Source organism: Dunckerocampus dactyliophorus, chromosome 9 (assembly GCF_027744805.1).
Source record: "Dunckerocampus dactyliophorus isolate RoL2022-P2 chromosome 9, RoL_Ddac_1.1, whole genome shotgun sequence".
Taxonomy (NCBI): Eukaryota; Metazoa; Chordata; class Actinopteri; order Syngnathiformes; family Syngnathidae; genus Dunckerocampus; species Dunckerocampus dactyliophorus.
Window position 1 is genome coordinate 12,477,230 of NC_072827.1, and position 24,883 is coordinate 12,502,112.

Below are 24,883 nucleotides of genomic sequence, written 5' to 3' on the forward strand. Positions count from 1 at the left end.
TGTGTATACTGTATACCGTTTCTTTTTTCCCCATTTTTGCTGTTTATTTTCCCCCAAATATTTCAACTTTCTTCCTCAACAAATCTTTGTAATTTTTTCATGTAATATTATGACTTTATTCTCATAACATTTGGACTTTATTAGTGAATTACGACTTTTTGTTTTCTTTAGAATACGACTACTTACTCTTCATATTTTGACTTTCTTCTCGCAACATTATAACTTTCTCCGCAACCTGACTTTCCAATAATTTATTCATTCATTCATTGTTTTGTTTGTTTCTCATAATATTATGACTTAAAATGTGTTTTTTCTGTAATATTTAGATCAATATCTAGATAAATTACAACTCTTTTCTCTTGATACATGTACTTTATTCTTCTTCATTACTGCTGATTTTCCATTTTTGCTGTTGTTTTTTCAACTTTCTTAAATAAATTCATAAATTGTTTCCTCGCAATATTACAATGTCAACTTTATTTTATTTTTTATTTTGTCCCGTTACAAAGTTAGTTCCTTTTCATATTTTGAGTTTATTCTTGTAAAATTACAGCTATTTTTTACATTCTTTTTTTTAATTTTCTATTTCTATTTTTTATTAAAACTATTTCAACTTTCTTTGTAAATTTCCCTCTCGTAATTATGACTTTATTGCCATAATATTTTCACTATTATCACAACATTATAACTTGTTCCGCAGCCAAATTTTCCGAAATTAAAACTTTGTTCAATTTTTTGCATAATATTATGACATAAAAAAAATAACATCTTATTTCTTTAATATTTCAACTTTATGCTACTGAAATGACTGGCAGAAATCACTGCAGATTTTTCCATTTTTGCTGCTGTATTTTTTTTGTTTTTGCGGGCCAATATATTCGCGGGGTGCAATTGGCCCACGGGATGCACTTTGGACAAGCATTGCGCGTTGACCTGTATTTGCACATTCCTCTGCAAGAAAACCTCTCTTTAACATCATTGATTTGTCCTGGGATAGCTGTCTTGTCATAATGAACTCTACCATGCTGCAGGAAATGCATGAAGACACTGATACTGAAAGTCCCCTGTTTGAGAAGCACTGCCGTATGTAGTGTGACATAACCTGTGGCATTCTGAAGAGCAAGTGGTGAGTTTTACTGATGGTTACGCACCCTTTTGTCCCGCTGATTAGAGGTCCCAGCACTTCTTTGTTTGGCACTTGTGTGGCTTACGTGGCTGCCACCCAAGCTATATTGTCCGACTGCGTTGAGACACAAAACCAGCAGCAAATCACGGCTGTTTTACTCAACAACTGTCAGGGGAACAAAGCAGCCGCAGACAAAAGAATGTCGATGAGCATGAACGCCCCAGAGAACACATGAACGAGGCGCAGGGCGTGCACAAATGCACACTTAACTCTTATGCGTTAGGGCATGTGGGATGTAAAGGTGCATCTCGCACATGTATTGGCACATGCGGACAAACAATGCAAATATTTGGCACCAATTGACTTGCACGGCAGTGCATTGGGGCTACGTGTTGTTTCAAAAAGTCAAGTAAACGCTGCTGAGTGTTAGTACACTCAAGCAGAGCTGGAAGCCAAAGTGTTCCCAAACAGGAGACCGTAGTGAGATGGGAGGGTCTTCCGGCTTCCGGCTCAGGCTTCTCGCTTGCATTTGCCATGATGCCATTTGTCACGCCTGCGAGCTACTAGCGTTCCTCCCTCTCAGTCAGTAGTGTCCGACACTCAGAGGCGTCCGTGTGTGAACTCGCCCGGGACTTTAGTTTCGCGTGAAGCACTTAGATCACTCTAACAATAAATTTAATGAGAAAAATAGCATAAACTATAACCGAAACCGCATGCAAGTGGACCGAACCGAACATGCAGAACCGAAACGGTTCCATACATCCATGTGAACCGTTACACCGCTAGTAAATTGTTTAATTTTTTTTTTTTTTTAACGAAATGAAAACAAATTTTATTTGTTATCTTTACTGTTTTTTTTTGTACAGACGCGAAAGGTCAAAGTGTACTTTTTCATTTTAAATTGGGATAAATTGGGTTTGTTAATGTAAAATATTAAAATAAATGTAAAATAAACTTTAATAATCCCCGAATACCTGATTTTTAGAGGCCATGGATGGATGGATGGATGGATACATCCATCCATCCATCGCGGGGTATGCTGGAGCCTATCCCAGCCACCCGGGGTCCACCCTGGAATGGTCACCAGCCAATCGCAGGGCACATATAGACAAACAACCATTCACACTCACATTCATACCTATGGACAATTTAGAGTCGCCAATTAACCTAACATGCATGTTTTTGGAATGTGGGACGAAACCGGAGTACCCGGAGAAAACTCACGTACGCAACATGCAAACTCCACACAGAAATGCCCAATGGAGATTCAAACCCAGATCTTTCCGATCTCCATCTGTGATCTCCCGATCTGTGTGGCCAACATGCTAAACACATGACATTTTCAATTTTTTTTTAATGTTTGCTCAGCAAGATCAATAAATGTCCTCATTTCCTTTCATACATTTAAGATAATCATTTCACTTTGTGGGGTAAATAGACGATAAGCTAAAAAAATAAGATGAAAAATGAATGACACGTAACCTATTTTTGTGAAAATATTTTCTCTTTTATGATTTATTTAATGTATTACCTACCATGTGATTAAGCCTATAAGGAAATCAGCACTACATTTACTACATTTATTGTATTGGTGCAAATTAAAGTTTTCATTCAGCGCCACCCGTGTTGTTGTACATACAGGCAGGGTCAGGCAACATATGCGAAATGAATCCTTATCAAGAGTGCGGTAACATATTTTGCTCAAGAAATTGTTTTGGATAAACACGCTGGAAATGAACCTCTTCCTGTCAACACAACCCGGGCTTAAAAATAGCCCAAAATTCTTTAAAAGGCACAATTTTTGTTTTTCAGAAGGACAGAAAAATGCTGACAAGTTCCTACAGCTGCGTGTGTGTGTGTGTTTGTGTGTGTGTGTGCTCACAGGTGATGCCAGCCCGCAGCAGGAAAGTGTGTCAAAGCAAAATTCCACACACTATGAAAGCAGCAGTTCAGGAAATGTGACAGATCCCTATAAAAAATATGCTTATAAACTCTCAAATTAAAGCATCTCCGCTCACATGAACGTATGTCAAGGTGTGTGAAAAAGCCCTTGTGTGTGTGAAACCCCCGAGCAAGGAACATGAACATGACGGCGCAAACATCAGAGAGGAGCCGTGTGTAGATAGTTTAGTTTCCACAGTAAAACTGGCAGATTTCCCAGCTAAGATCAGGCTTCCCGCCAACAAAAACCAGCTTGTTTGCTACTCGAGGCAAGAAGCGGACCACCAAAGGAGCAAAGTGATGTCACAGGATCAGCTTTGGATGTCTTGTCATTCACGTACACAACACTATGATGATGATAAGACACTCTGACTTCACGGCTACGCTGGTGACTCATTCTGTAGTGTATGCAGTACACATTCCCACAAGGAATGGTAAAAAAAAACATAAAAATGTTTATTTTTGACACTGCGCCCCCTCCAAAACCCTCCCGCTAGCTTGACGTTGGTGTTTTCCTCTGATTTCAGCTCAACATTCGCAATAAAAGTGACTGTTGTAATGATTGGATTAGATTCAGCTACAGACCGCGCTCCTCCTCTCTTCAGTTGCCGATGTTCACATCCAGTCTTTTGCTCTAAATATGGCTCATTTGCCTTATTACGTGTAAAATGTATAGGTACTCGCCACTAATGAATGAAAACAAACTTTTGCGTCTCAGCACACGACGATGGTGCGTTGAAGGACCGCCAAACAAAGTGTCATTGCTGGACGAAAAAATATTATCAGTCAAGCATAAAGACATAAACATGTACGTTTTACCTGTATTGTCACGTATTTTATAAATGATTACCTACTTATGGTATAACAGGCCATGATGTATATGTGTGTAATTCTTTTAAAAAGGCCCAAAAAATTCTTACATATATTTAAAGACATCTTTTTCTAATAAGTCATTATTATCAACGTTTACACTTTTTCTTATTACTTACGTTTTGCTCTGTTTTTTTTTTGTTTTTTTTGGGGGGGGGTTATTTAATTTATACAGTAAAGCCTTTGTACATGCGCATATTTTTCTCCCGGTGGCTAACAATCTAAAAAAAATATATAAAAAATATATATATAGTATATATACATTATATATACTATATATATATATGGGCGTCCAATCTTGTATTACTGCCATGATTTTACTGTATTTGGAAGCTTATTTTGCACTGAACAGGAAGTCACGATGTCACGTTTTGATGCTGTGTAACGATAAAGTAGTTATTTCATGCTGAAGAAGTCGTCAGTGTCGATATAAATGGAACAAGAAAAAGAAATGACAACTCGGCTCGCAAATATTAGCTTGAGAAAAGCGGTTGACGTCAACTCAAGCAAATGTAATGAAAACACAGTGGGCCAGGACTTGATGAGCTGTTGGACATAGACAGGTTGGTGACAGAAGCGGGATCACTGTATCAATTTTGAGTCTGCAGCGAACCTAACATAAGTTAGACATGTTTTCTGCAGGTGGTGTAGTTGTGTTTTGAGTTGTTGACCTTTGAGTGTAAGCATCTTGAGAGTGGATACAGTAGGTTTGAACAACACAGTGTACTACCATTTTCATGGGAAGAGTGAGAGCTTGTTTCCTTTTGTTTTGTCAGCTGGTGAAATAGAAGACCGTCTGAAATGTGTGTGTTTAGTGTGGATTTGTGTGTTCCTTGTTTGAGGTAAACCACAGGTCAAAGACATGAGCAGCGTGTGTTTTCCTGATGACATCCTTGTCTTGTTTTTTAATCACATCCCCACATTGACACATGCTGTTCAGAGACTTCAGCTATTGTTACATCATAAGAAATGTCTGCAGCGTTCCATGTTTATGTAATATGATGGACTATGTCCTGGCTGCTACCCTCATTAAAATCCACGAGGAACACTCGGAAAGTCAGTCAAGAACCAAATGCTTTGACTTTCCTGTCTCCTGGTGGCATGGATGCCACATTTGACCAATTTAAACACAGCCTTTATTTTTCCATAACCCGTATGCAATTTCTTAAAAATCATAAATATACATAGTTATATGTGCAAACTGCATTTCCGAGGACATTATTAAGGAACTGAGACATAGAGTCATTTTGTTCACAAAATTAGACATTTCACTTATATGACAGCTATATTTATAAAAGTATAAAAAAAAAATATGAAAAGGCCCACATTTCATGACATATAACACTGGAATTTCTGCCCCTTTCATCATCATTGTGATAAAATATACATTTTCAAGTCAAAAAATTCAAAATACATAATAATGTCAAAAATGTGTAGTAAATAATGTAATGACAAAAAATGTATGCTGTAATAATAACATGTCTAAAAACAAAAGTAAAAGAATTATAATTATGTATCATTATGATCTGAATTTATGATTATAACTTGTATTATATATATACTGTACATACTGTACATATTCATACACAAATTTAATGATTTTATTTATTATTTACTATGTTTTATATATAATTATTTAAAATATATGTAATATATTATTATATAATACAAATAATAATTATATATAATATGCAGAGATTTTATATAATGTATATATATATATATATATACAGTATATATATATATATATAAATGCTCTGCAGGGGCCATTTGAGGCGACGCCCATGTTGCGTGTAACGTTTAGAAACTTGAGTTTCACTTTGGCGGACAAAAAGCTTTTGTGGCTGTAGACTGTCATGCAGATGACAGCGCACTCACACAAACACGGTAGCTCATATGACTGTGGGCTGCGTGTGAGCTAGTGTGTATGAGTCCTGTGGGAACGATACGAGACACCGCAAGTGATGAGTGCAGCTTGCGCCGATGGGAACATGGCGTGGGAACAGGTAATTAAGGCACATTGACCAGATGGCAGGTCTTATTTTGCGGCTCTAATTGAAAAAAAAGCATACAGAACGCTCAGAAATACGCCTCATCAGCGCTTTTGTTATTAGACGGAAGAAAGGAGACAGACTTTGAGTTATTCATCGTTCGGTGCGTGTTCTTTGAACAAATAAAACACACACACACGTGATAAATATGATAAAAGGATTCCCTGGCTGGAATCTGTCTATGAAGTCCCAACTCTGGATGCTTGTCTGTCTGATGCTGTCGTCCAGTTGACCCAGATGGAAAAAAGGAGAATGTACAAGAATGTTGTTACAGCAGACGTGCTCTCATCTTTGTGACCAAAACAAATGCGATATATTTGTATGCACACTAAATATAACCTTTCCTATGATAGATAGAGATGCAACGCTATGTGTAATACTCCATTTTGCATTGGCAGCCAAAAATATCACCACCAACAAAGAGGAACAATGTCATTACGGAAACAAAAAACAATTACGGTAATAATAATAATGAATATTGCAATATTAGCATGTATTTAACAGTGACTTCAATGAATGAATGTCTTACTAAGATTTTGAGTAAATATTCTTGAATAATTTGCAACATGGAACAAAACTACTGTAAAAGCAAGTATTATTAATATCTCACAAAAGAGTGGTTATCATTTTTGGTTTAACCCAGTCAATTCTTTTCAGATTTTCTGTAAAGTATACATTTCAGTTTGTAGTAGTTACTGCTGTTGAAACGTGCAATGTGCCAGGCCTCTCTCTTGTTGAGCCGTAGAAAATGTTTGCCTGAAAGCGTGTTATGCTTGTTATGCATCATCTGTTTCATTGGTTGCCATATTTGCTAATCACTAGCGTGTACAGTATATGGGATTTCCAGTGTACATTGGCATTTGTTTAATGCATTTCATTTATGCTGAGTGTCACACAAAAATTCTTTGTATCTTATGGAAGCCATGATTGACATACTTCAGTTTTATAGTGCTTCAATGTAAACTGAAGTCAACTGCCGCTCCACTTTTTGAGAAGCACTTGACTTTATTGGTCAATTATTTATGTTCTTCCAAAGCTTTAAGCCAAAAAAAAAAGCGCCCATAGTTGATTAGTTGTTGACTTTGTGTGTCAGACACATCATTAATCCGACCGAAGTTGGAAAATGTTAAAAATCGGACTGAATGGTGAGCTGTGTGAAGTGAAATGAAGGTGGGCCACTCGGTCATAGCAGGTACAGTAACTGGGTCATTAATGCACTCGAGTCCTCGTTTAACCCCTCAAGACATGAGGAAAGAGGAAGAAGAGTCCCGATTGATTTGTTTTCATGCTTTTTGTCTTTTATTGTGCGCCTGGCGCAGCTACCCTCAAGAGAATAGTTAACTTTGTGCATTATGTCTCCCAAGTGAGACAAAGAAAAGGAAAGCCATCATCATGTAGGTGAAAATGAACACTATAAAGCCCCGATGAAGGCTACAGGGGTCATGGATTCCGTGCGCTGTTACAAGGAGATCTGGCAGGAGAAGAGGAGTTTATGCTTTCAGACTAGCTTGGGACAAGATTTTAAGAAGGTAGGACAACATGCTCTCTTTTTATATTTAATTCAATTGTCAATTGTCATTGAGTGCCCTGCTTGAACAAAGTCATGTTGTCCTTTTTTGTTTTTAGGGACAAAAATGTCCTGGAGGATGGAGACAGTGTGAATCAGTGTGTTTGTTTGATGCCAACCATGCAGGTACTGCCAGTTGCCACCTCTACAGGGGAATAAGATGACAGGTTCACCATGCAATGGTGATTCAATTATTATCAATTATTATTGAAGTTTATTTTTCAGAGAGAAGATTATTATGTCGCTGTTTGGTGTGTGTGTGTTAAAAAGCAGTGTGCTAGCATCAATTATCTTGATGCTAGCCAGCGTGATGCTCGCACCAATATACTCATTAGCACTCAATAATGTCATCAAAACTTACCTTTATGCATTCCCACATAGTATCAGCATTTGAGACCAAATATGAGAAAAACGGTAAACATACAGTATAGTAGTCTATCTGTTCGTCGAGCGAGAAAGTTAGCGCACACACAATGGTGCGTTCAAGGACCGTCGGACAAAGTGGGACGGCTCGCAACAAACAACATATACATGCAAAAACGATGGGATTTGTAACTATATTTTTAAAAAATATATAATAATATTCCATATTCCATATATTTCCCATATTTCCAAAATTCCAAAATATTTCCAAAATTTATATACACTTACATGAAATTTGATGTACTTATTTACAAATGTATTTTTTAAAATGTTTTTTTTTATTTTAATCATTGTACCTGAAAGCTTCCCACGGCCACTTTTTTTTTGGCTCATTTATCCATTTTTGTTGCTGTTTTTTTTTATTTTACAAAATTTTCCAACTTTCTTCTCTAACTTTTTTTCTATTATTACTTTATTCCCATAATATTTTAACTTTAATCTCATAATATTATAACTTTTTCCCAACCTATTTTTCCAAAAGTTGCAACTTTTTGCTTTGTTTTGTTTTTCTCACAATATTGCGACTTGGAAAAAAAACAAAACTTTTTTTTCTGTAATATTTCAACCTTATGCTTATAACATATTTTTTTAATTCCTGTAATATTATAACTTTTGCCCAACATTTTTCTCCCCCCCAAAGAAGTCAACTTTATGCTTTTTTTGGTTACTTTCTCAGTTATTGCAATTTAACTATAACGTCTTTTTTCTTTTAATATTTCAACCTTATGCCTCTAAAAATTTTTTTTACTTTATTTTCCCAGCCTTCCGACTATTTTCTCTTCATATTTTGATTTTATTCTCGTAATATTATGGCTTTTTCCCAACCAAATTTTCCCAAAATTTTGTTTGTTTGCTCTGACTAGTGGTGGCCCAAAACTTTACAGTAAATTAATGCAAAAAAAAAAAATCCACACTTATAATAATAATATTATTATATAATATTATAAATATATAATTTTTTCGATAGAAATATATATTATTATATTATGTATAAATATTATTGATAATGATAATTTCGTAATTCTCTTGATTGTTTTTGTCACATATTTCCAGCTGCTCCTCAATACCGTAGCTCTTTATTATGAGCAATTGGCGCCCTCCTGTGTTCATCTTCTGCCATGACGCTTACTTTGAAGGGGGGAGGGGCCATTTGCTGCTTTTCTTAACACCAGTCAAAACATTTGGGGGGGATATATACGAAGGTGGGCTGAAAAGTTCATTGGCTGATTACAGAGTCACGCCGCGCCACAGCAGTGAAACAATTGAGGGGATGTTCCGGGTTAATCAACTCCGCAAACGCTGCTACCTGCTCCCCGCCACACAACCCTCACGCCTAATTTTCATGAAACTTGGGAGGTCTGATTAAAAACGCCATCATATGTATCAGATTATGTTGCAATAAATTGGTGTATGGGCCGTATTTTGAAGTAAATTTGATTAGGCTAAAACAACACGACTAGTTGACAGACGTACTGTATCAATGACACAGCTGCATTTACCTTTTTTATCCGACAGAGGGAGACAAAAATTACTATAACTAAATCAGCAAAAGGGGCTTATTTAAGATTGTAGGCCTAGCCTCCGGGCTTAGCCTTCCTTAGAGATGGTGGTGTTTTGTTCATTTTAAGACACCTCAGCTTTCAGCACGACTAAAGACAGTGAAAAACACTTTGGGGCGGCACGGCTCGGGTGGGAGAATGGTCTTCTCCCAACCTTAAGGTTGCGTCCTCCCGTGATCGTGTCGAAGTGAGCAAGACACTGAACCCCCAGTTGCTCCTGATGCTGCGTCATCAGTTTGTAAATGTGCTAGCAGTGTCAAAGCGCTTTGAGTACCATGGAGGTGGAAAAGCACTATACAAGTGAAAGACCATTTTTCCATGATATATATATCAAACTAATTAGGGGCGTAGTCACATCGGAGCATTCATGCGACCTTTTATTTAGCACTTCTACACTGTTACAGAAATTTCTCTCACTGTGTTGATTATTTCCGGTCCTAGTTGGAGTTGTTCTGCTTATTTCTATCATGCAAGGTGGTGTCTTTAATGAATTACAGTACAGTACTTGCAAGAGGAGCGATGGTATTAATTAGATGACACGTGCTTTGGGCTTTGTATTTTATTTTAGGCAAAAAAAAAAATACTTATTTGCATTTACAATATTTAATACAATACAATGACAATGTCACAATAGCAACAAAATAACACGATTATTCTTTTTTATTATATATCTTTTTAGAATTTAAATAATAAAAATAAAATAAAAAATAATGTAATATAATTAACAGTGCAACAATACACAAAATCAAAATTTACTCATTCAAAATCGTTCATTTGCCCCCAAAATCTTCCTCTGTCCAAGGGTTTTAGTCCCCGAGTTTGCAAATAAAACAATATACTGTATAATACTATATTATTAATATATGATATATGATATTATTATGTATATATTATGTACAGTATAATACATACTGTACAATAGATATCAACTCACGCAGATCTGCTGTTACGTCTCTGAATGATCGGTGTTGCGGTGAAAGGTAATGCCAATTGCCAGTTGATAAAGTTGACTAAAAAACGTCCTAAGTACCTTTTATTTTAGCTACCCAGATAAACAACAATGTCCATCGGCGCCGAGAATAATAACGGAGGTGTGTCTTTCTTTTTTGCTAATTGGTAGTCATCAAACAAGCTGCCGCAAGTCCTGAATTCCGCAAATGTCATGCTTGTGTGATGTTATCCACCCTCCCAAAGTCTGTTTCCGCTTTCTGTAGGCTTCTCACGCCACTTCACAATGGTCTGTGTGAGTGTGTGCGTGCCGTGCATGTCGGGTGTGTGCGCACATGCGGTTGAAACAGGACACCGAGGAACACACGCGCACACTAGTATGCCTGTTGAACAGATGTGGGTGTATGTATGTGTGTGTGTGTGTGTGTGTGTGTTTAAAGTCAAACACCCTCAAACTTTAGGAGGAAATTTTTGTTGATGCAACAATACATGAATACAATACAAAGGAAACTCACCTGAGGAGGTTATGCTAGGTCGCTAGGTTACATTATGCAACATGTCACAGTACAACATGCACACACGTGGCCTTTTGAAGGTACAAGATAACATAAACATACAGATTTGTTCCTAGATTATGCAATAATGCTACAGTATAATTCTTTATTGCTTGCGTGCTCTTTGTGAACTCTGCTGCAACAAAAAAACAAGTAAAAATAAACAAAACAATGGAAATTGCAACAATTTAATCACACAGAGGAACCTTGGTTAGTGACATTACATTAATCCGTTCCAGAAAGATAAAAATGTTAAGACAAAACACGTTTTTATAGTTTTACAATTCTAAATGCATAAAAATGAACATTGAATGCATAAATGAACATTCAAGGTTACTTTTACCTTCACTGAAGACGTCATTGTTGCCAAAGACACAATGTGGACACTGCCTTCCTGTTTTGCCATGAGTTATCGCTTGAATTCAATAGTGTTTCTCACCTCAGGTCTCTGGTTTTCTTTTGATCACAGCTGCCAAATAACCCAAGGGGTGGCAGTATTTTGATAAAGAAGGTGAGAAACACTATTTCATTCAAGAAATAACTCATGGCAAAACAGGAAGGTGGTGTCCACGTCGTGTCCTTGGCAACAATGACGTCTTCGGTGAAGGGGAAAGTAACCTTAAATGTTCATTTATCCTTTTCATTCATCATTTATATGCATTTAGAATTGTTAAACTATAAAAACGTGTTTTGTCTGAACATTTTTTTTATCAGTCATCATTTAAATGCATTTAGAAGTGTAAAACTGTCATTGTAAAACTATAAAAACATGTTTTGTGTTAACATTTTTGGCTTTCTGGAACGGATTAACTGGCTATTGTTTCTTATGGGAAAAGATGATTACCAAAATGGAGCTAAAGAAAGTTGCAAGCGGCAGCATTTTGATGAAGGTGAGAAACTAATGAATTCAGGAAATAACTCATGGCAAAACAGGAAGGTGGTGTGTGTGCTGGTCTTGGTGCCACTTCACCTCACCTCTCCTTTATCAACAATCACCTCTTCAGTGAATGTTCATTTATCCTTTTCAGTTATCATTTATGTGCATTTTTAACCTTTTTATGCATCTAAAACTATACAAAAAACACTATGTAAACTTTGTAAAAACATGTTTTGAGGCAAAATTTGGGGTATGCTAACTGACTGTAGTTGCAAACACTTGTCAACTTTTCAATAAGGAAAGCAGCCACTGGCTGTCCTAGAAGATGGCGCCTTCGTCTAATTTGCATGTCATTTGCGTATCATGTCGTAAAATGCTGTAGGAAAAAAGCATAATCTCGTAGGAGAGACAAAATTCATTACGTTTAGAACTACAAATAAACTTGGTTCGTTCATTTCAAATTGTCCATCGTTTCATCCAAATGAAATAACAAATATTTTATCTCGGCCAGCGCAATCACACATTGGCGATTGAGAACAGCGAATAACAGATGATGCTGTGTTTATTCTATGGCTCGCATTGACGTGACAGATGTGGTTCGTGAGTAGGAGTAGCAGTATCTTTACAGTATTCTTGGCCGTATTCTTGTTTATTCCCCGAAAATGCCGGGTTATTGTGCATTTGGATGCACAAATAGACATGACAAGGGTTTCAAGCTTTACAGATTCCCTTCAGACGTCAACAGACGGACAATTTGGGAAAATAAAATCAACCGTTTGGGCTGGAAGCCGAACTCGTCTTCAAAGCTGTGCGAGGTAGGCAGGTAGCCACCTGGGGCTATGTTACTAAAGTTAAGGCATCTCTTGATGAGCTTGGCACGTTTTGGAGAGAGTGTGTTTACCTAAATGTTGTGTTCTACTTAATTGTTTTGATATAAGAAAGTAGCCTAAACCTAAAATATACTATAAAAAAAGGAAAAAAAAAGGCAGTCATGGATGCTTAGAGTTAAGAATGATCCTTGTGTAAATCACCTCTGGTTGCAAATAAAGTAATCCATGATCTGGAGCAAACTTATAAAACTGCATTCATTTTGAAATCTGTTGGCATTGAATGTATTGTGAAATTCTGCTTTTTATTCCATTTACAGTTGAAATCAAATGTTGACGTTAATGCAACTGTTCCACATTCAACAGAATTCATATTTTTTTCATGTAGACTGAATTTGCTAATTTAATAAGCAGTTGGCAAAGCATTCATGCATGATGTCCATAACAGTTCAACAATGTTTTCATGCATGCAGTCAAGTCAGTCAAATTATACCATATTACACATTGGAAAATATAGATCTATAAATAATTATAAAACAGACATTTTGCATGCGTCCCTTTGTGCAGAGACTTTGCAATTTACATGCATTGTCGTACTGTGCACGCAAGGCGCACGCTTGAATTGGCCCCAACATGGCAGCGTAATCTCAGTTGTCGTAACTCTCTATATGAAGGCACTCTAGACTTGTCAACAGCACCCGCCGCTGCTCGGTGAGAACACAGAATGCAGAACAACACGTGCTTTCGCTGTATTAGAAAACTCCCCAACAATGTCCGATAAAGTCGCTAGATTTGAGAAAATATGTGGTCAAGGGGGGTTGGAATGTCGCCAGATCTAGCGACAAAGTGGCAACGCTGGTTGCAAATGGCGATGAATCATGATGAATTCATTTGTAAACCATGATGAATCGTATTTAATAAATCTCATCCTGTCTGACTCCTTGACCAAATAACAGGCTAAAACACAAGAATAAGACTTTTCACACACAATTTGAGGAAAAACTTGGCGTCAAAGTTTGCATCCACACTGTGCTGGATTAGTAAATAGATGCATCCAGACAGGAATGGATCAGAGTGAAAACGATGCAATACACAAGGCACACCTACATGTGGCGCTGTAAAGAGACACGCAGATGGTACCACGTGACACACCAAACTATAGAAGAAGAAAGGAACGCATGCGCATACGTCCGTCGACTTCTGGTTTCCAAGGCTCGTCCAGACTTACGACAGAGTGGAATTACTTCCGCGAGTCATTTTGGAATATAAGACAACAAAACATCAGGAGAATGTTGACCGGGGTGCGTCATGCCAGTCCAAATAGTCAGATATTATGTTGGCTCGACGGTTCACTGACGTCATCGTTTTAAAAAAGCTGCAGGTTGCTCGTCTATACGGAAACGACGAACCGGCGTTTTCAGGTTTTCCGACTCTGGAAACCGTTTCAGGGCACCCAGAACGCCGTTTCTATGTGGATGAGAGACTGAAACGATGAAATACTCTTAGTATCTTAGCCTCCTAGTATCTGTGGCAAATGGCAAACATCGGGTGACACAACAATTGAAGTGAGAGAAAGGACGGCCATAAAAGTCATAAAGAAAGAGTGTAAATCCACTGGGGGGGAGGATGAAAGTAGATATGTGGGCTGTCATGCTCATTTGCTTGGGGTGGGGGAGCGAAGGCACGCTCAAAGTAAACTTTGCACTAATCAGTAAGCCGTCTAACCTGAAAGCAAAGCCATCGTGACTTGCAAATCTTTTGCCAACTACCAACTAACAAGCAACAAGTACAAGTTGTCCACAAGGATTAACACAATGTTTGCGTTACTTGTATAAGAAGCACAAGGACAGCTTTTGTCTTTCTGAAATGTTGGAGGCACGTATTACTCATTCCTGACATGCAACATGACACAACAGCCAGTGAGTACACAGGAGCGTGACAAGATCATCCAAAATAGAGAAAAGGGTATAAGAGAATGTGTAAGTGGCGTGCCGCTGTGAAACCTTACACCCTCTCTCTTTCAGTGATTACATCACATGCCATCGACGCCTGATAAAACTCCCAGAGTTGGGAGGCACGCACTCACTCACACATGCACACATATGCATGTAAAGACAGGACTTGACAAAAGTCGAAACGCACTTTTGGAACACAGGAGAAACGGAGGCGATGGGCTGCAGGGTGCGATTTCCTGCTCTGGGGCTGCTGGCCTGGATGTGCTGCAGCCTGGGGTCCATCGAAGGGGGAAAGGTGCTGGTTATTCCCGTAGATGGGAGCCACTGGCTGAGCATGAAGATTCTGGTGAAGGAGCTCATCAACAGAGGACACGAGATGGTGGTTTTGGTGCCTGAGAGCAGCCTGCTGATGAACGCCTCCGAGAGCTACAGGACCCAGCACTACAAAGTGCCCTACACCAAAGCCGAGCTTGACGAGAAATTCACCGAGCTGAAGGATAGTGTGTTCACCAAGTCGCCAGAAATCACGACTATGTTTGTCAACGTGATGCGTATGGTCAACTTCACTGTGTTCCAGGAGAAGGGTTGCAAAGCTCTGCTCAACAACCAGCCTCTGATGAGTCAGCTGAGGAAGGAAGGCTTCAACATGGTCCTGACAGACCCTTTCCTCCCATGCGGCGCCATCCTGGCTCGGATCTTCAACATCCCGGTTGTTTATTTCACACGTGGACTTCCTTGTGACCTGGACGTGAAGGCAAACCAGTGTCCCATTCCTCTGTCTTATGTTCCCAAAGCCTTCTCCGGGAACACAGATGTCATGACATTCCCGGAGAGGGTGAAAAACAACCTCATAGGGCTGGTGGAGTACTATGTGTGTTGGATTTCGTATGCGCACTTTGATGTGTTGGTCAGTGACTATGTGGAAAAAGGCATGACCTACAAGGACCTTTTGAGCCACGCTGCTGTTTGGCTCCTCAGAAGCGACTTTTCCCTGGAGTGGCCCAAACCTGTGATGCCCAACATGGTTTTCATTGGAGGTATCAACTGCGTAAAGAAACGACCCCTGCCTGCGGTGAGTATTTCACCCCCGTGAAGCACATCTGGATTTACTTAAAACACATTCTGTAAAGACTTCCTCTTTACAAATGAAAGCTTAGACCCCTCAGACCTCGCGATACCAAGTGACACTGCAGCTTAAAAAAAAAAAACACAAAAGTACAGCCTTAGAAAATCATCAGACAATGGTGACACAGGAAGTGAAAATGCTATGAAGGTGGGCGATGCTAGTAATTACGGTAGACATGATACCGAGTAAATACAGTTTGTTTATAGAGCACAATTGGTCCACAAGGCAATTCAAAGTGTTTAAAAGCTACATAAAATTACAAAAAGGCAGATAAAATCATTCTATTGCAAATACAGTCATCCCTCACCGTTTTTGGCATCGAATTTGGCGACTTTATTCACATGACTTTTCCAAATATATACAAATTAATGAATCATGCTGTTTCGTGGTTCATTGCGGTCTATTCGTAAAAAAAAAAAGCATATTTAATCAAAATTGACATAATCCTTGCGTAAATTAAGCATTTTCACGCATAAATGGCGAAATGAAGCAAAATACAAATACATTTCGTTTATAGGAGTTATTGGTTCCAGACTCCAGGCAATAAATACATTTCAACGATATACTGTATAGATAGATTCAATTTTAATAAATGGAATATTTTCATAATTACAGCAAATAAAACCGGTTTATGACTTTGTAAACACAGTTTTAACATTATTAGAGCCCTGTAGACATGCAATAACACGCCTTTAGTCATCTTTACTTAGGTAAAGGTTTTTTTTCAGTTTTGACATTAATATTTCAAAAGGTTGTAGCTTGAAAATGGTTAGAGATAAAGGCATGTAAATTTGAAATATCATCAGTATGACCCAAAGTTTGTGATGGGAGTAAATTCACTCATCTAATTTGCATATTATGACATCACCAGATGTCAGATCCCTGTCTCCACGATACCGGCTCATCAAAATGTCTGATCCACTTATGATACCCTTCCTCATCTCTCAAGCAAACTCAGCCGTTATCATCGACACTAACAGCGGTATCATGAACACCACTGCTGCCTCAACCGCTATTATTACATAGACAGATATATCTATCTTATCTATTATTATCTATCTATTATACCTGTGAATATTACCATTCATCCTGGTCATTGCGATCTCAGGTCTCATCTAGCAATTAGCAGTGCATTTTTTGCCAAGGACTCCACCGCTATCCCCACGTTTTTTTTATATTCCCGCTATTCCTCTCTCCATTAGCGGTGCTTTGACAACCCACCACGTCCCCTTCCGCCACCCCAAACATGGTTAAGCAAAGCATCGGCGAAAGTAAGACGGGCGGACTTGCTGCCGAAAGTACACAGTAGTGGAAAGTCTATAAACTACTACACTTTGCATAAAACCACGCCCACAAATGTTGCTCACATTAAAGTTACAGATGTCCGCCATCTCCTGGCGTAAAGTATTAACTCCATGAGGCACCATATTTGCTGAAATGGCTTCTTAAATTCAGCAATGTCACTTGGCACGATTTTCTCGACTTAAAAGGGTGCTTCAAGGGCTATCAAGCCAAAAACCACTTCCACATGGAATGGGAGGAGAACTTTTTTTTTCACGCTATCATGTCGAACATGCCATGGCTGACTTCATGACTTCATGCAGCTTTAAGGTAATGTAATGTAAGGTAATGTCTCAATGTTTTGTGTCATTGCTACCACCTAGTGACCAGAATACTACATATCACTTGTATTTCCATATGTTTTACTAACAATAAACCATAGTCCACCATGAAACAGCGACTCACTTATTAATTAATTTCTGAAAATGTGCGATATAGCCAGGAAGCAATAGCATAACGATAACGGTAGCATCCCACACTGGTCACTAGGTGTCAGTAATGTTACTGTAATGTTTGGTGAGACACACAAGCACCAGACTTGACCTCCGGAACAACAGGCCTCACACGGGCTACTGTTGCGGCCGTACTCTGAACCCCCAACGTCACTTCCTGTCCGTTACCCAAGCAACGGAAGACAGCAACACACACAAGCACAAGCCTCATTTTCCCTTATGTGCCATAAAGTAATCCCTTATTTATCGCGATTAATTAGTAAGTGAATTTCCTTGAAGTGTGATCCCTTATAAAAAATGAAATATTTTTGTAGATCATAGAAAACCTGCTTACGGCCTTCTAAATACGGTTTTTAACATTATTGGAGCCCTTATAGACACGAACACCCATAGTTACCTTTGCACTCGTATTACCCAATATAGTAGATATAAAAACAGAAAATAAGACAGAAATAAACTGCAATAAATGAGAATGGCTGTAAATTAGTCAGCCTTTTTATTTGAAATATACAGAGGACGTTATGTCTTACAGCAGGGGTGTCCAAACCTTTTCCAGCGAGGGCCACATCCTAAAAAATGAAAGGATGCAAGGGCCACTTTGATATTTTGTAAACCAACACATAGAGATATGCTAAGAAGCTGTACGTAGCTCAAGAAATACCTGCATTTCACCTTTGTAATATGGGGGAAATGCTACTAAAAATGACATTTTTTCCATAATAATACGAGTTTATTCTTGTAAAATTGCTACTTTTGTTCTTCATTTGATTATTACTTTTTTTCTCAATATTTTGACTTTATTCCCGTAAAATTCCATCTGTTTTTTCCATTTCTGCTGTTTTTTTTTACTTTCTAACTACAGTCAAACTTGTCTATAGCGGCCACTAAAGGGAAACGGCAAAAGTGGCAGCTATAGACAGGTGGCCGTTATAGACAGGTTGGTGGCCATTTTGAATTTGTGCGCGCACATATTAACATGTCTGTGATTAGAAGCTTGTGTTTGCAGATACATATAATTATACTGTTACATGTTGACCAGTAGAGGGCAGTGTGGGACTGCGGATAAAAGTTGTAAAGAACTACTAGGCTTGTCTCACACCAGGAAATAAACGGTGTCACTGTCTGCAACAAGCTCCAAAGAAGACAGCTTTTTTTTTATGTGAAACAACTGACAGTTTGTGTGGATCTTGTGAATGATTGTGATTGAGCTAGGACTCAGTAATTAAAGTCTACACACGACGGCTTCATTGATTAAAAAATGAAACTTTTTCGTGCATGAAGCTTCTGCTTGAGTCGGAATTTTGGCCGCTATATGCGGTCAGATATTGACCAAGGGAGACAAAATGGGTGGCCGCTGGCTGTGTTAGACAAGTGACCGCTATAAACAGGGTCTACAACACGTAAATTTTCTGCGGGGGATTTTTCAGTAGCCGCTATTGGCAGGTGGCCGTTCTATACAGGTGGCCACTAAGACAGGTTTGACTGTATTTCATTTCAGCTTTCCTCTGGGAAATTTTGTTCTCGTATTTTATAACTTAATTCCCATACTTTTTTCTTTTTAATAAAATAATGTATTTTTTCTTTATCTCAACATTGTTACTAAAATGGTATTTTTCCTCATATTACAAGTTTATTCTCGTAAAATTGAAAAACTTTTTTTCTCATTAGGAAACTGTTTTTTACTCTTTATATTTTGACTTTACTCTGGTGAAATTTGTTCTGTTTTCTATTTCTGCTGTTGGTTTTTTTGTATAATTTTCCAAATATTTTAACTTTCTTCTTGTCTAGTTTCTTCTCCTAATATTTTCACTTTATTCCCATGTTATACATTTTCCCCCAACCTAAGTTTGCAAAAATTACAACTTTATTCATTGCCTTTGACTTAAAAAACAAACTTTTTTTCTTGAATATTTCAACTTCATGCTACGAAAATGAAATTATTCTTTTTCATACATTATTTTTTTATATTAAAAAAATATTACATTATTGTATTTTCATACATTTATCAATTTTTATGCTTCAAAATGCGTAATTTAGGCTGAGAATCTGCTTAAAAATGCGTATTTTAAAATGAATAATAGGCTGTATTCAACCACAAAACAACAATAATTTATTAGTTTATTTATTTTTAAAAACCGCGATAGAGTGAAGCTCCGAAATTCAAACCGAAAGTGGCGAGGGGCAACAGTATGAGGTAATACGAGTGAAAAGGTGGCTGAAGGGGTGTTATTTCACGTCAAGATGGCTCTCATGGTGTTAAAAAAATATAAATTGCATTTAGAAGGTGGTAAACAGGTTTTCTATGCTCTAACCATGAAAATATTCCATTTGTAAAAAAAGAAATCCTACTTCGGTGCTGCAAAGTGTGAAATGTGACCTATGTACAGTAAAGTAGATTTGTGCACTTTGACCAGTGTGGCATAGCTGGCTAACTTGTTCACAATGTTTGGTCCTTGCAGGATTTGGAGGAGTTTGTGGAAGGTTCAGGAGAGGCCGGCTTTATTGTCTTTACCTTGGGCTCCATGGTGTCCACCATGCCCGAGGAGATAGCAAAACACTTTTTTGAAGCCTTTGCAAAGATTCCACAACGGGTAAGAACCTCATTTACACAATACATGGATTTGCTGGGATCTACTTGACTTACAAACATACCACATACCACACTAGAAGATGCCGTATACTGGTCAGTTATATGACATTTTAACACTTCAGTAATCCCTCTATCCATCTATCATGGTTAATTGGTTCCAGATGCAACCATGATTAGTGAAAGTAAAGTAAAGCAAGATTCCTTATTTATAAATTGACTATGTTTGTAGTTAGTGCATAGAAAACCTGTTTACGGCCTTCTACATATGTTTTTTTTTAACATTATTAGAGCCCTCTAGACATGAAATAACACCCCTATAGTTACCTTTACAACTATAGTCGACAGTATAAGAGAAAATAAGACATAAATAAATAAGTCATAATATAGACTCACCTGCGAGAGTTTCTCATTTTGAACGTCCTATTCTGGATAGTATTTCCTGTGGTAGCTATTGTCTCATCCATGCAACACTACTGACACCAAGTGACCAGTGTAGAATGCTACATATCATTACAGCGTCTTTGAATGCGTTATATTTGTATTTTACTTCATTTAGCCATTTTTATGCTTGAAAATGATTACTTTGGGCAAAAAATACATAACGTGCTAAAATCTGCACATTTTTGGACGAACAACCTTGACATAGTTTGAAGCGCAAAGTGGCGAGGGACACATGCAGCCCAAATGAAGGCGTTGATCAAGCACTAAGCACGTGTCACACTGCGTTTCAGGTTTTGTGGCGATACACTGGAGTTGAACCTAAGAATGTGCCAAAGAATGTGAAACTTATGAAGTGGCTACCTCAGAATGACCTCTTGGGTATGGTGTTGTATGTCCAAACACATGTGACATTTGACGAAGACACGCTATCATTTATGTTCTTTGCAATGCACCTCGACCTGAAACTCATTTTTGATGAACTCCTCAGCCCACCCAAAAGCCAAAGCTTTCCTCACCCACGGAGGAACCCATGGTATCTATGAGGGGATCTGCAACAGCGTGCCCATGCTGATGTTTCCACTGTTCGGGGACCAAGAAGACAACGTTCTCCGTATGGTGGCGCGCGGTGTTGCGGAGACACTTAGCATCCTCGATATGACAACAGACGCACTACTGGTTGCTCTGAATAAGGTTATCAATGATAAAGGGTAAGACAACGGCAGAGGTTTTTAGCGATGTGTTCCAGACTTTTTCCACTGAGGTCCACATACTGAAAACTGAAATGATGCAAGGGCCATTTGGATATTTTGTGACACATGTGGATATGCTGAAAAGTTCTATATTTCAAGAAAAAAATCCATCTCAGCTTTGTGATATCGGTGAAAATGCTTATTATTAGTATGAATTTCGGTCTTTTTTTCCCATTTTTGCTGCTTTAAAAAAAAAATCCATACATTTACATTTTCTTCTTAAATAATTTTCATGAAATTTGGGTTTCGTAATGTTACAATTTTACTCCCACAATATTTTGACTTTATTCCCATTATATTTTTCCCAGTTTTTTTTTCCAAAAATGTAAATTTTATTTTCTTTTGTTTGTTTAGAATATTACAACTTTAAAAAAAAAACATATTTTTTCTTTAATATTTCAACTCTATGCTACTAAAATGACTATATAATAATTCAATATTACAAGTTTATTCTCATAAAATTGCTCCCTTTGGCCCTCGGCACATTCTAAAAATACAAATAAGAGGAAAACTTTTTAAAAAACAGCAAACATGGAAGAACGGGGTTGTAATTTTACAAGAATAGTCAAAACATTAGGAAACTAAAGTTATAAAATTCAGGGAAAAAGTGATAATCTTTCCAAATAAGTCATAATTTTATGAGGAAAAAATGTTTGGAAGCATAAAGTTGAAATATTAAAGAAAAAAAGGGTGTTTTTGTTTAAAGTCATCAAAAGATGCAAGGGCCACTTTCATATTTCGTATTTTGTAAATCAACCCATGTTATATATTTTTAAAGAAAATACAGCTTCCATCTGAAGCTTTGTGTCATAGGTGAAAAAACATATTAGGACATTTTCATCCTTACATTGCGCTTCTTTCTGCTCATTTTTGCATTTTTTTTTGTTTTTTTTACAATTTTTTCACCTATATACCGGTACTTGTAAATTGTTTTCCTTGCAATATTATGACTTTACCCCAAAGTATTGCGGTTTAATTCTTGTAATATAACCTTTTTCCGACCTAATTTTCCAAAATGTTGATCTTTATTCTTTTTGTTCCTCAAATTATGACTTTAAACAAAAACACCCTTTTTTTCTTTAATATTTCAACTTTATGCTTCAAAACATTTTTTCCTCATAAAATTATGACTTATTTGGAGAGATTATCACTTTTCCCCTGAATATTATAACTTTAGTTTCCTAATATTTTGACTATTCTTGTAAAATTACAACCCGTTCTTCCATGTTTGCTGTTTTTTAAAAAGTTTCCCTCTTTATTTGTATTTTTGGAATGTGCCGAGGGCCAAAAGGAGCAATTTTACGAGAATAAACTCGTAATATTGAATTATTATGTAGTCATTTTAGTAGCATAGAGTTGAAATATTAAAGAAAAAATATGTAATTTTTTTAAAAGTTGTGCTAAACAAACAAAAGAAAATAAAATTTACATTTTTGGAAAAAAAAAAGCTGGGAAAAATATAATGGGAATAACGTCAAAAGATTGTGGGAATAAAATTCTAATATTACAAAACCCAAATTTCATAAAAATTATTTAAGAAAAAAGACATTAAAAAAAAGCAGCAAAAATGGGAAAAAAGAAAAGCAAAAAAGTTCATACTAATAATACGCATTTTCACCGATATCACAAAGCTGAGATGCATTTTTTTCTTGAAATATAGAACTTTTCAGCATATCCACATGTGTTACAAAATATCCAAATGGCCCTTGCATCATTTCAGTTTTCAGTATGTGGACCTCAGTGGAAAAAGTTTGGACACCCCTGATCTATGCCATACTTATCATTTTACTGCTGAACTGATTCGTGATTGCCTCTGTGCAGTTATAAAGAGAGGATGGTGAAGTGGTCTGCCTTACACCTGGACCGCCCGGTTCAGCCTGTGGACCTGGCCGCTTTCTGGACAGAGTTTGTCATGAGACACAACGGGGCCGGACATCTACGGGTAGCTGCTCATGACCTGAACTGGTTCCAGTACCACAGCCTGGATGTCATTGGCTTCCTGCTCGCTGTGGTTGTGCTCGCACTGTGGTTGGTTCTCAAATGCTGCTTGTTCTGCACTCGCAAGTGTTGCGCAAAAAAGACTGCAAAAAGTAAAGCGGAGTAATGGTAGTTAAAGTTATATCAAGCTGTAATGATGAGTCAATGTGTGTGTGTGTGCGCGCGTGTGTGTGTGTGTGTGTGCGCGCGCGTGACATAAAGTCTTACATTTAAGATGATCTCAGGTGCTGTTGTTCTGAATCATGCTGCAGTTCAGGGATGCCCAAACTTACAGAAAAATGTTAAGAAGCGGGGTCCACTTTAATGCATTTTGTGCATTAAATAGGCTAAAACCGATCCATGCTAAGATATCGTAACAAAACATCACCTTAGCTTTGTGTCACAGGTGACAAAGCAAATTAGTTAAGTATATTATATCATAACTCATTAATAATCAATTCATTTTATTTTTTTATATGCCGAGGGCATATGACCCCCAGGGACCCACCCTGTGTACAGTCGTCCTTTGCTACATCACGGCGTGAATACCGCTCCCTCACTCTATCAAAAATTGATTAACGATTAATGATCGCTGTTATGAGGTTGACTATCTATGGCCTATTATTACTGAAAACAAACTTATATGTAGTATTCTGGCTACTAGACGTCAGTAATGACGCAATACATTACCTCCACACTGCATCTCCGACATGATAGAGTGAGAAGAAGTTCTCCTCCTATTCTGTGTGGAAGTGGTAAGTTTTTGGCTTCTTACATTGTCTTTCTTCCCCACTCCGTTTGAAACCCTTTCTTAAGTTGAGAATAAATCAAGCTGGAAGCTAACTAGCTAGCTCGCTAGCATGCCGTACAGCTGTGGCCACCTCTTATGTCCCCACAGTGATCCTGTAGCCTTTGCATTAGCAATGTGGTGTAAACAAAGACTACTAGAGTGTAAATGTGACTACAGGGGAGGTTTTCATGCCTACATGGCTCTAATAATGGTACAAAAAAAAAGTATCTAAAAAGTCATAAACAGGCTTTGGATGGTCTAAATACGAAAATATTCCATTTATTCACATTGAATCCACCTTTGCGGAAATTCACTTACCGCAGTCGGGTCTGGAAGCAATTAATCGCAATAAACGAGGGACGACTGGAGTTGGAAAAAATGTGACCATTAAAGCACAGGATAGAGTGAGAAGAAGTTTCTGTGTGGAAGTGGTAAGTTTTTGGCTTTTTACATTGTCTTTCCTCCCGACTCTGTTTGAAACCCTTAAGTTTAGAATAAATCAAGCTGGAAGCCAACTATGGGCTTTTTACTGCCCTCTAGTGGTCAATGTGTACATTGCAGTTTGACAGGATCAATAAATCAACATGAAAAGCTGTGAAAGAATTTTCCACTTTTTTGTCCTTTTTTTAAAACAGAAAATATATATTTTTTAATAACCAGGGATCACTTGTCTTACTATTCACTACTGACATGAAAGTATTCATGCCTTCCTTAAATAC

The 24,883-nt window shown here is 37.6% G+C and overlaps 1 protein-coding gene across 1 annotated transcript; it reads left to right on the plus strand.

The window, feature by feature from the left end:
• Positions 1-7,016: 7,016 nt before the first annotated feature.
• On the plus strand, positions 7,017-24,765 carry LOC129187534 (UDP-glucuronosyltransferase-like). Its single transcript, XM_054786971.1, has 7 exons — positions 7,017-7,517; positions 7,615-7,737; positions 14,768-15,770; positions 20,077-20,208; positions 20,939-21,026; positions 21,136-21,355; positions 23,219-24,765. Exons 3-7 carry the CDS (start codon positions 14,913-14,915, stop codon positions 23,499-23,501), a joined length of 1,581 nt encoding a protein of 526 aa, XP_054642946.1. The 5' UTR covers positions 7,017-7,517; positions 7,615-7,737; positions 14,768-14,912; the 3' UTR covers positions 23,502-24,765.
• Positions 24,766-24,883: the final 118 nt, after the last annotated feature.